The following is a 12,767-nucleotide window of genomic DNA, read 5'->3' as shown; positions in this document are numbered from 1 at the left end:
TCTCTTTCCACAAAAAGAGCCCTGGTTGCTCTGGAAAAGTGAGGACAATTTTCATTGGACGTTAGTTCTACCAAAGGAACAGTCCTGATTAACTCCGCCCACAGGTCAGCGGATTGTGTCACATCAATTTTTTACAGAACAACACATCGTCTTAATTCTTCACACAGAAGACAAAATATTAAATATTTGAGATCCTTCCATCATCAATCTCATAATTATGCTCTGATCAACAGATCAGACAATAGTCTTAAGTATCTACACTGGAATATAAAGAAAGATATAGGGTAAATATACAGGTAGTTTACGTTTCTTCCTTTTTGTGTGATCTGGGTGAAATTTAAACTATCAAACATTTAACTTCACTTGAGATCCTTTGGATCAAATAGTAAAGCAGCAATCACAAAAGCAAATCTGGACTGTATAAAAAATATTTTAAAATCAAATTCATCCGCCCGTCCCAGAAAGCAGCAGTGTAGCTGAAGCGGGACCCAGGGGAGAGGCCCTAAACATGGCAGTTTTTCTTGACAAGCACAGCGGGGCCTGGGGAGGTGCTGGGCAGACACGAGAGCTTGCAGCAGTCTGCCGAGGCCTCCCGGGGACGCCGAATGGATAAATAGTTCACTTAGAACCTCTTGCTCTCTAAGAGGTCACAAAGGAAATATGGGATAGAAAGGGAAAGTGGAGAGGCTTTATCTCGCTCTCATAGGATTGCTGCCTGTTTGTATACTAGACTGCTCCATAAATACTGCAACATCTGCTTTATGACTGAAATGATACAGTCAACTGTGCTTAACTCGTGATTTTTCTTTCAACTAAAGAGCAAACTTATGTTACTTTACATCGTGTTCCATCAGGACATATCAACATGTCATAAACCTTGAGCTACATCCTCAGAAACACAAAGGAACTTGATGAATCTAAAACTCAATCCTAACCTAATCTGCTTTCCTTCAGCGTCCTGGAGCTGATAGAAGTCCATCTTCTACACACATTGTTACACAGTTGTGTTGTAGTAGTCCGGTAAATTAAATATAGATGGATATGTGATATCGGTGACCTGAGATATGGCTCTGAACACTGCCGACCGCTCCCCACATGCCTAGACAGCACGGGCTGTCACACAGTATCTTCACCTGACCTGAAGATTCATGGAAACAGATACTTCAGTCAAGGCTTCCAAATAAATGTACTTGTTGATCTAAGATAAATTACAGGTGTAAAGTGAAGCTGCAGACTGTGTGTCAGATTTCACACTGGAACATTTTATCTCCTGACACACTGATACAGGGAGCGATATACATTATTGGCCACACTATATGTCAGTGGTTGTGTCATTTGGGTTTTTTATTTTGGTATTTTTTCATATGTACGCCTATACTTTTATATCGTTTCTGTCAATCAAACCACAGCCACGCAGTCCTGATGTTGAAGATTAAGAATCTTTGACAGTAATAATCAATAATAAGATGCGTCTTAACTTTGATTTATAACAAGGTTAAAAACAAATATTTGATTTGAAGTAAATACATTTGGCATTTGTGCTTGTATAATTATTAAAATATGAATTAAAATAAATAACCCCTTTACATCCATATGTGTCAATAAGGTGTTGAATGACAAATCCAATCTACAGTAATGGACATGGCTCTCCAGAGAAACAGTGCCCTCCTGAGTTGGAAAGTGATCACTGCTTTTACTCACTCATGTGGACATTTGTATTCTTTGTTATAAATTAATAAAAATCAAGCAAATCTGGATTCTACACCTTTACTAATATGGACAAGTGATTTTTTTTTTTTTGTATAAAGCTGAACCAATTTTCAACCAAAATACATTTTCACTGTTTTGTACCCATTAATATAAAAACAGGAGCAATTGCAGTCCAATAATAAAAAATAAAAAAAATATTTTAGGCTGCAGAGTTTGCTCAAAAGATTCATTTTCTATGGTGTATTAGACGGTCTGCTGTAGGCTCTGGCAAGTGAAAGTAAAAGACGACTAAACGAAGCAACAGCATGTGGTATTATTTTCACCTTGTAAGTTTCTGTGTGTGTGTGTGTGTGTGTGTGTGTGTGTGTGTGTGTGTGTGTGTGTGTGTGTGTGTGTGTGTGTGCCATCAGAGGCAGTTTTGAGGACTTTGAAAGGTGTTAATATGTTAGATGTTTTGTCACCATGACAGCATCACAACTGTACAACATACAGTCATGAAACGTCAAAGGTGTGTAACTGACAATCAAAATGAAGGCAGTTTGACGATGAGTGTGGTCCAAACCATGACTGCTGTGTGCTCATGTTATAAAGTAGTAATAACTTCTGCATACCCGTGTAATTATGTAGTAATAACTACCAAGTACTCATGGGTCAACATGTTGAAGGCTGCTGTGATCTCATCACAAGATGGTCTCTAGTTTGCTTTTGTGTCTGTTGCTCCCCAGGACAACTGGCGAAACTAAACGTCATCAGCTAGCAATTAAGAATGACAAAATCAGGGACAAACATGGAGTGAGCAGCAGTCTGTTTACTGTATTTGCTTTGCGGCTTTTGTCTAGGGCTTTCATCACACGGCAATACAGAGAGCAAACCTGAGCGGCAGATGTTGGCTAAATCCAACCGTTCAAACACGCTTGTCTCCCTATTCATCTAAAATCAGGACTTGAGCTGCTCCTTTACTGAAGCTGTGTGGCTGCAGCAGGAAATCAGTGATTGTTTTTCTATTATATTACACACGCATGTGGACACTGGGGACAGGGGAGAAGCCTTTGTGTTTACACAGAGGAGCGATACGTTGTCAATCAGCAATCATAGAAAGGCATTCTTAATCCTTGTGCCTCACTGTACAACAGGCTTTTCCATCTAATTACACAGAAAAGTCTGGAGCACCCAGCACATGTCACAGGTAGATTTATTTGTCTCATACTGTCAAAACACAATGAGGCTAAGAGCAGTGCTGCGCATGTCAAATGAACATAGCACTTACTTGTTTAGTGCAATAACTACAAATAAGTTAAACTACTTGACCTTTTCATACAATTGATTCATCATTTACACTTAGAAGGCCAGTCTATTGGGTACACTTGTGCAGTCTAAAACAAAAGCTTTGCAATAAAAATTCACCTCTATGGTCTTATGCACCTCAGAGCAGCATTTCTTCAAGGACCTCTCTGTATTTCCTTCATCCTCCCTTCAATTCTGACCAGTCTCCCTGTCCCTGCTGCTGACAGGTTCCTCATGTCTTTCAGGCAGTCGCTGCTTTCCCTTAATACCTACAGAGTATAAAAATAAACTACTGGAGACTTTAAGATGCTTTAGATGCACAATGTCCACAGCAAACATTAAGTCTGTTTTTATTTTGGTAAAAGTTAACGTATTATTCCTGTGAGTGGAACAGAAATAGAGCCCTTCTTAAATCTGTCTGCACATTGTAACTGCCTTACCACACACTGACGATGATAACAAAAGCAGACATGATGATCACTGTGATGAACTCACATACATCTATACAATTTGATTTAAATACCTCAATAAAATGAAAAGAAATACAGCTGCAATAGACGATTAAAAAATAATAATTAAATACATGATATTATTTTCAATATAAAAATATGTATGAATTGGTATTTTGGTCACAGTCATTGTTTAGTACTGTATGACCACCTTCAGTGCAGGAAACTAGGCATGTATTTCAGTGAACGGATGTGTGAGTGGGTAGCAGAGACATATTCAATGGACTACAACACTATTTACAACAGGGGTTCAGGACTGGGAGTGTTATTACGACTGGATCCTTCCAGACAGTTCCACATTTTCTGTGACCACACATAAGTGCTCTGGTTTAATCCTATTACATGTCAAGCACAAAGGGAGATAAGAGGTTTACGTTGGGGTTCCTTACAGACCGAGTCTCTCTCTTTCTGTTTCTCCCTCGAGACACCAGCAGAGCTTCACATTTTTCATACTGGTGCTGACACCGGTTATTAGACCTGCCACAGCATCTGTTGTGTTGTGTTGAAAATAAAGACATATTGATAATAGGATTGCCTGGGAGGACTGAGGAGACACTGATGATGAAGGAGGATCAGGTGAATGAAACAATCCGGAGATGGGTAAGTCAACAATTTGCTTTCACTGTAATACAATTTAGCTGAGGCTGATCATTCTCATGATCCTCTATCATGATGATTCAGTGAGGTAGGACCCTGTGTGGCGGGTGCTTTTAATAAATCACTCAAATAACATACCTACTTCGACTGACTGACATTAACGTGAACCAGAACTGGCCTGCTCTGTGTCTCATGCCTTCCTCCTCTCTCACTACAGAGACCTATCAAAACAAAAAAGAAAATATGGCAATAATAAACAGGTGCTTTGCCGGTAATAATAATAATAATAATAATAATAATAATAATAATAATAATAATAATAATAATAATAATAATAATAATCATAATCATAATAATAATCACTTGCTTCCCGATTGGTAATAAAAATGATAGATGTTCCAATAACATTTTCTCTTTCTGGGTCTTTAAATTACAGTGTTTATAAGACAGAGAATATGAACATAATTTGATAACCCTCAATCTTGTATTTAGAGAGAAACTCCAGAAGAAGATCTGAAGCCAGAGGACTACCAGCAGTTCAAGAATTTGGGATCTGCATGTCTCACTCGGGGTGATAACGCGCAACTACTGAAATTCGTTCAGGATGAGAAAAACCAGGTATTTCTCCTCCTGCACCAAAACAACAGAGGAACATCTGCTCAGCAGTAGAAACACCTCACAGATATGAAGTGACAGTAGATCGACAGTGTTAATCTGTCATACAGGACTAACAGCACATACAAGGCCACACTGCAGCCTCCTGAGCACCAGCAGCTACCCAGCTATGCTAAACATTTAACATGCACATCACTACTCTGTGCCTGCTGGCCTCTTGACCTGGAGGTGTGGGGAGGAAACAAGCAGATATTCAGTCAGATTTCTCGCTCCACTGCTAACCCTCTCCAATACGGCATTCCTCTAAGTGCCCTTGGTTGTCCTATCTCTCCACGCTTCATGCAGTTTTGTGTAGTGTACTTTTAGAAGCATCTTACTCCTTCCTCTTTCTGGGGCAGTCCCGAGGGGTTTAAGATGATTGATTATCAAATGAGAAATCCCTGGCTTTCAACATGGACGTAGAGAGTAAACTTAGACATGGAGGGAGATATAGTCAGTACTGACAGTAATGGGGCTGCATTCCTACAATTTATTAAATTCTGTTGAAAAGATAAAGAATGGCAGCCATTTGTGCATCAGAAGGGTGACAGGCAAAAACATATTTCTGCAATTAACATTATTGCAAAAGCCAATAAACATGGCAGTCATGTCCATGATGTACTTAGAATTTGACAAACTTTTAGAGTTCAATATGGCATTGGAGAATTTTTTTCTACCAATTTCTACCATAATCATGCTTTTTAACGTCAGTCCATGAAATCACACTTTACGCCACAATGGTATGTATCGGATGTAAAGCAAGTGTGAAACTGGAGTTGCTGTTGCATGCACCTTTTTCTGCAGTTACATATGCAAAGTAAAGGAAGGGCGCAGTGAATCTATGGCAACAGGGTCTCTGTTTTTCTGGTTACTGATGAAGTATGTTTGCTTTCTCTTGCTCTTAGGGAATTGTGAAGTCTATGGGTTGTGTTCTCACGGCACCTCTTGTAAATGAAGTAGTTAAAAAAGGGATGAGTCTCGATCCATGCCAGGCTGCCATCACACATCTGACCAGCGTAGGTGCAAACAATTCATTTATATAATGAGGCGTGCTTCCTATACATTACATCAAATGTGTGTTTTTGCTTTTAGACTTGCAGGCCAGACGAACTCCTGCATAGTTTGCTTGAACTAATTGAGGACATTGATCCGGCTGCCATTTCTGAGACCGTCATAGCCCTCGTCCCACATCTTAAAACAGGTGACACAGCTCTCTGTGCGATGAATTATGATGTCATATTATAACACATGCATAATAATAATAATAATAATAATAATATTTTTATAAACAATTATAGATGTGTAGCACTTTTGGTTTTAGTCAGGGTCATTTTACTGGCGATAACGCATGCTATTTATGTTGTTATGGTATTTGGCTCCCCCTGCTGTACATTAATGTTAACTAACAACCACCTTGTGTGTTGAGAAGTGCTGCTTCGGATGGAGGGTAGAAAGGCAGCTCGTGTGGGCTTGGTTCTGACTGCCCTGCAGAAGCAGTTGTTGCGGCTGCCTGTTCCTTACACCAAGCAGCAGGAGGAGGCCGATGAGTACGGTCTGTGTCGCTGCTGCACCGCCCTGGCTGAATTCACAAAGTCTTTCGTGGAGGAAGTGAAGGGGAAAGACGGAAACTCTGTTACCACTGCTGAAGATGAGGAGCTGAGGACTGAGCTTCTCAAGTTGTACGTTTTATATATATGGTTATTTGGTTTAAGACAGATTAAACAGATGTTGATAATGGTAACGGTTTGTGTGTTTGAGAGATCAACAGGTTTTTTTCATTTTTTCGTTTTATTCATCTATTTTGTATTTTTTCTTTTCAAGATGTATCATTTTGGTAGAATATACACATATATTTTTAGAATAATTCTACATTATTTTTAAGTTTATTTATACTTTATACTATTTATACATCCTCAAAATTAGGATCTCAAAATTCTGTGTCTCTAGCTAAAAAAAAAGGTTTTTCTATTCTACTTTTATCTTTCAGTTGATGACAATATATATTCAACACTAACAACCAGCTTAGTATTAGTTTACAATATTAGCATTGTAGGTGAAGCATTAATGACAAATGATCAATTTTTTCCTTGCAGCTGCATGAGGAGCTTGAGGGAGCCTTTGCTAGAGGCTGAACTAAACCGAAACAGGAAATCATCGCTTTGGCTCTTTGCAACAGAGATAATGGTAAGAGCAAGGTCTTCTCTTCTTCTTTTTTAAATCTTTAAAGAAGCAGCAATACAGTGGAGTAGTTTTTTCTGTTTTTTAAGAGATCAATTTCACTATCCAATCGTACAGGTCACACTACCTGCAATCCAAGTGTCCCTGTCGGAGCTGCTGTTCTTCAGCTCTCTGAAGAAAAGCACTGTGATGGACAAAAGTCAGTCAAAGGAATCCAGAGCGTGTCTGGCCTATCTGCTGTTTGTCCAGCTCATCACCATCGACAGCTTTCCAGCAGTGTTCAGGTGTGATGAGAAGACATACATAGGTGATGGTTTTGATTGTAACTGTGCTGTACAAATGGTTTAAACTGCACTTTTTCCTGCTGTTCCAGTCCTGTATTTGTTCTTCAGTGCAACATGGAATACATCAATGAACTTCTCAGTAGGTATGCTGTTAGCACAACATGAAGTGAATATGGTTCTTGTTTTAAAATGATCAGTTTCTTATAATTATCTGTCATCTTGCTTCTTTAACAGCAAAAAGGAATCGCACTTGCTGAAAGGACTGGTAAGGGCACATTCATATACAGTTTTTCTTTCTAAAAGGTGAGATTAGATCAAGCTTGATCGTTGAAAACTAAGGCCATTTTTCTTGGGAATAATTGTGTATTACCAATCAGGCACTGTATGGAAAGAGCTTGGAGAGCGTGCAGGACAACAGCCTTCCTGTGAGTCTACTGGAGCTGAAGAGCTTTTATAGTGTACCACAGGTGAGACAAGCGTGACATCTGCCTCATTTTTACAAATTTAAAAGCTGAATTAAGACTTTGACTGTCACATAAAAAAATGTGACCAGTTTGTTGCATACCATAACAGTCACGAGAATTATATGAATACTTTTGACCAATCAGTGACTGATCGTTGTCCTGTCATTCACAGAAACTGCGGCAAGTACTGACTGACTGCCCAATGCAACATTTGGTGAGCATATAATTTATCCTTGATGAGTGGAATGTATTCTACATCTGTGATACTGTTAAAACATATACGTTTGTTGAATTGAAATTTTCTTTTGTGATCACTGCTTCCCCAGAGAGAATCAGGACTGCAGGTTTTCCAGCTCTTTATCAATAAATTAGATGCTGAGGCAAAGCACAAGTTTTTCAGGTGAGAAATGACATCACAGGAAAAAAGAAAATATTACTCAAATTCAAGCGCGCCTTCGTGAACTTGTTACGTTTCAGGGTTTCTGTGGACTAGTTAATGTAAATACAATGCACATTTTGCATATCATTTATAGCGCCTATTAAACTCACGTGAGCACTTTATCAAGAACACTTTTACAATCAGCCAATCACGTAGCAGCAGTGGAATTAATAAAATCATGCAGACTGAGGTCAGAGGAGAATGACCAGAATGGTGGGAGCAGACAGAAAGTCCACGGTAACTCAGATAATCACTCTTTACAACTGTGGTGAGCAGAAAAGCTTCTCAGAATGAAAAATATGTTGAAGCTTGAGGCCGATAGGCTACAACAGCAGGAGACCACGTGCCCTCCTGTCACCAAGAACAGAAATCTGAGGCTGCAGTGGACACAGGCTCAGCAAAACTGGACAGCTGAAGACTGGAAAAACAAAGCCTGATCCAACGGATCTGGATTTCTGCCGCGGCACAGAGATGGTAGGGACAGAATCTGGCATCAACGGCATGAATCCATGGGCCAAACCTGCCTTGTGTCAACACTCCAGGCTGGTGGTGGTGGTTTAATGGTGTGGGGAATGTTTTCTTGACCCCTTAATGCCAATCAATCATGATTTGATTGTTACTGACCATGTGCTTCCCTTTATGACCACAGCTTACACATCTTGTAATGGCTACTTCCAGCATGATAATGTTCCATGTCACAAAGCAAAAGTCGTCAGACTAGTTTCATGAACATGCGTTCTTCAGAGGCCACGAAGAACTGAGGCCGTTTTGAGAGCAAAGGGAGACCCTACTCAGTATAAGTGTGGTGTTCCTAATAATGTGCTCAGTGAGTCTTTATACTGAATTTGTTCCTGCTTTAACCTACTGCTACTGTATTCCTCCCAATAATACTCTGAACTTTATCAACAACAATGTTTTCATTTGTAGGTGCATGTTAAAAGTCAGCAACCATGCAGGAGTGGAGAGTTATATAGTAAAGAACATCAAGAATCAAGTGGAATTTTCCATGAAGGTGAGAGATGTGGGCTTTCTAGATTCACATTACTATTTTTGATAAGAAATTAGAGGATCTGATCCTTGTGTTTAACCTCAGTGTTGATGCCTTAATCACTGTTTAATCTGATGATGTTATCTGAGGGTGTTTAATCTAATCTTCTCTAGCCTGGCAATGCCAATAAATGGTTCCTGGGAGAGGACTTTCTCTCATTGCTGAGACTGGTGCTGAGTTTGCCTCAAGGTGCTGAGACAGATCTGCTCAACAGTATGGACAGGTGACTGACATAAACAAGAGTTTAACATACTGACATTGCTCATTTTGTAATTTATGAGCCTACATTATGCATAATCCAGTAACTTCTACTAACTGTAGTAACTTCTACATTCCAAAACATACACACCACAATTTTAGAGAGGAGGCGATGCAGTGTGGAAGAAATCCCTTAGTGATGGTCTGTTTATCGTAAAAGTTACAAATCTTTCAAATCCCACACAAAGGGGCTTGTATTTGGACAAATCACAAACCACATATATACATGAGATGCAACCTGGAAAACTGTAGCTACAATCAAAATCAAGGCTGCATTTAAATGTAAAAAATTTCTGTGACATAATTAAGTTCAGATCTAATTAAGTCACAGACCTCTGCTCAAACCAATCTCAACTTTCTCAAAATGTGGCTTTCCTGCAGAGATCCAAAGACAAAGTCTGTAAATGTGAGAACTGGGACACTTTATCCAGACTCAGCCATTAAGCAATGCCCTGTCTTTGTTTATCAAGGATAATGGAGAGTCTGAATCTTGTGCGCTATCTACTTATCAGAGACAAAGAACCGTGGAGTAATGTAAGTCAGTCTCATTTAACACTTTCACTGCTCTTCCGCCAGCCAGCCTGGTTAATGCAGAAAGCTGACGATATACTCCTCTTTCCCTCAGACGGATGTGTGGGAAGAGCTGGGCAGGATGAAAGACGAATACCTAAAAATGCTGCGTGTGTGTATCAGCATATCAAGACCGTATTATTCCGCTGAACTGAATGCGCTGAGGGAGGATCAAAAGCTAAAAGCAAAAGGTTTTTCTGCTAATCAAACTGACAAAATGACAATGAAATACCCTTGCACAAATATCTAATGGAACAATAGTATCACAGTTTTCATACCATGAACCATCTCTGTTGTCCTCCCCCAGAAGCCAGAGATGCTGCCAGATCCACCAAATTAGTCAAAAGCTTAACAGTGAAACATGAAAACGTGTCTGATATGTCTCCAGAAGTCCAGCACCAGGTATAGAAACTCTCTTTCCTATCAGTTATCATTTTGGTTTTTGCGTCTGCAGACAAGCTGACTGCTCTCATGTGTCTCAGGTGTTGCAGAGTGCTTTGGTGACATTTGACCTGATGGAGAGTCTTATAGTCCGGATCGAGGAGATCACAGAGGAAAAGCTGAAGATCCAATAACTTAACCGAGAACGCTCATGCTCAAGTGTCACTTCCGACCACTGGGTTATTTTTCTAAACTCTATTTTATTTTATGATCGATAAAACATTTTTTTTTTTTTTTAAATGCATTCAATTGAATGTGAACATTTCTATGCCAAAGTTATTGTAAGAAATGTAAAAACAGAACAAACTGTGCTGAAACACTTGTACCTTGTATTTATATGGTTACCAAATAAAACTTGTACTGGTTAGCATCAAATAAAACTACACAAGGGATTGAGAGAACATGCTGGATCACCTGCTGAACTTCATAGTATGTCTCTTAGCATCTCCCACACAGGACTGCTTTCAACGATGTGAGCCTGAGCCAGAGACATCCGGTCGTGAATAGTGACTGCATGGGGTTTACTGGTGGCCTGCAGACAAATGAGACTTGGCTTACTTCACAAGGGAACAACAGCATGTCTAATTTATTAAAATAATAATAATAATAATAATAATAATACTACATTTTATTTAAAAGGCGCCTTTCTTTGCACTCAAGGACACCGTACAGAGTTACACAAATTGAGATTAAAAACACATTAAGAAGAAGCAACAATAAAAATGAAACATAAAAATAAAAACAATACAAAAGTGACAGAGCAATTGGCATCAGATGGAAAAGGCAGTTTTAAACAGATGTGTTTTGAGTTGCGATTTGAAATTATTATTTAGTATTACCAAATTACTTTTGTGTACTGCCTTTATATTTACCTTGGCAATCGTCAACATTCCTTTGACTATCTCAGAATTGTTTCGTACAGGCAGAATCTTGAGATTGCTGCCCAAGAACCTGAAACAGAAAAACACTTCATCAGTTATTTGAAATACGACTGGACAGATGATACCAGAATCCTTATTACATTAGTGTCAGTCAAGCAAATCAATTGGGCAACGCCCCCTGAATTTGTAAAAGAATATATCTACCTGCACTGAATCCCTGACAAAATTTCCAATTCCCTTTTTCCAATAAATGGCGCATATAGAAGTAGGAAGCTGTTGCGGTGTACTTGCACAAACTTCTTTATCCTCTCCATGAGTCCTGATTCCTCAAAACGCTCTGGGAGGTCTTGAGGGTCAACCAACAGAAATGCAGTTCCTGGTAAATAAGCAAGTAAGTTATAAATGCCTTATATTGAACAAAACACAGAATGACATTATTTATTTACAGAATATTTGTGGTCTGTGTTTTCAGGATCAGGTAAGGATCCAATAGCAGCTTAACAAAGCGAGTAGGAATGAGAGGTAGGTTAATTGGTATAACAAATGTAAAACATGTGTACTGGAAACTAGGGATGTGGTGTTTCAGTTTATGTGGTTATCAAACAGCAGTTTTACCTGACAGAGGAAAGATAAAGGCTCCGGACTCAACACTGTCTGAGAATCTGAGTCGGTGCTGTTGCGTGCTGAGCATCCTGTTAATGTCATGTTTCTGGTGAAAACAAATAAATACATAAATAAATACAGGTAATTAAATTAACTTAGCTTGTAAATTAGGTTAAAAGTAAAGCACGGTTATCTGCTGCTACTGCCGTATTGTCTTGGTTGTAACGCGTTAGCTAGACAACTAGCTAACCCATATCATAGCTAATATAGCTAACCCATATTATTTAGGCTATTTATTTCACCATGTGGAACCGAACTGTTAAAAAGGTTTGACAGTTCAAGAGTTAAACACTGACCTGGAGAGATGTGCTGACTATAACCGTTGTTTTCCAAGCAGGAGTCGTTTCCTTGTTTGTTGCCATTGCCGACTGGTCGATGAAAGATAAATATGTGGCGCAGTTCGAACCGAACCGACGGGGTTCGTTTGACCGTTGATGTCCTCGCGGTAGACTCCCACGAGACAGACGCTCCCTGTGTCCTGAGCACAGCACAGCACCAGCCACAGTTATGTCATGTTACAAGACAGCCACGAGAGGTCGCTGCGGTTCTTCTAACATTAAATGTTTTTTTGTTTTTTTTGACAAAAACATATCAAAATCAGTGGTAAAGGTCTGAAATGCAACTTACATTTTTGCACAGATGTGTGTCATCGCTAATTAACAGCAGCTGTTGGTGTTTTTTTTGTTTTTTTGATGAGACAAACGGCAGACATTTTGACTTAACAGGACAGATGTTGGCATTAACATTAATCAAGGCTCCACTCAAATGAGTGAACACATTTTCAATC

General features: G+C 39.3%; 2 protein-coding genes across 6 annotated transcripts in view; one reads left to right on the top strand and one right to left on the bottom strand.

Annotated features, from left to right (window-relative positions):
- The window catches only part of LOC130171256 (protein SPO16 homolog), a 25,546-nt gene extending 12,827 nt beyond the window's left edge, over positions 1–12,719 (bottom strand). The window contains exons 1-8 of one of the 5 annotated variants that reach the window (XR_008828114.1): positions 12,608–12,719; positions 12,277–12,458; positions 11,933–12,026; positions 11,522–11,693; positions 11,309–11,387; positions 10,851–10,968; positions 4,239–4,321; positions 2,534–3,263 (exon numbers count right to left, since the gene is read on the bottom strand). Coding sequence is in view for 3 of the 5 variants with exons in the window: in XM_056379182.1 (XP_056235157.1) it covers positions 10,861–10,968; positions 11,309–11,387; positions 11,522–11,693; positions 11,933–12,026; positions 12,277–12,342 (519 nt within the window). In the remaining 2 variants the exon portion in view is untranslated. Of the gene's footprint in view, positions 1–2,533; positions 3,264–4,238; positions 4,322–10,616; positions 10,969–11,308; positions 11,388–11,521; positions 11,694–11,932; positions 12,027–12,276; positions 12,459–12,607 lie in introns of those variants that run through there. The other 4 variants (XR_008828115.1, XM_056379181.1, XM_056379182.1 and 1 more) reach the window with 4 other exon arrangements.
- On the top strand, positions 5,594–10,570 carry LOC130171257 (glomulin-like). Its single transcript, XM_056379183.1, has 16 exons — positions 5,594–5,770; positions 5,847–5,955; positions 6,184–6,433; positions 6,848–6,938; positions 7,050–7,216; positions 7,306–7,359; positions 7,451–7,481; positions 7,594–7,683; positions 7,853–7,894; positions 8,007–8,080; positions 9,047–9,131; positions 9,281–9,390; positions 9,896–9,959; positions 10,051–10,186; positions 10,303–10,397; positions 10,478–10,570. Exons 1-16 carry the CDS (start codon positions 5,675–5,677, stop codon positions 10,568–10,570), a joined length of 1,587 nt encoding a protein of 528 aa, XP_056235158.1. The 5' UTR covers positions 5,594–5,674.
- Positions 12,720–12,767: the final 48 nt, after the last annotated feature.

Source organism: Seriola aureovittata, chromosome 6, assembly GCF_021018895.1.
Source record: "Seriola aureovittata isolate HTS-2021-v1 ecotype China chromosome 6, ASM2101889v1, whole genome shotgun sequence".
NCBI classification, from domain to species: Eukaryota; Metazoa; Chordata; class Actinopteri; order Carangiformes; family Carangidae; genus Seriola; species Seriola aureovittata.
Note: the sequence above shows the minus strand (reverse complement) of the source record. Positions and strands in the feature narration are given on the sequence as shown.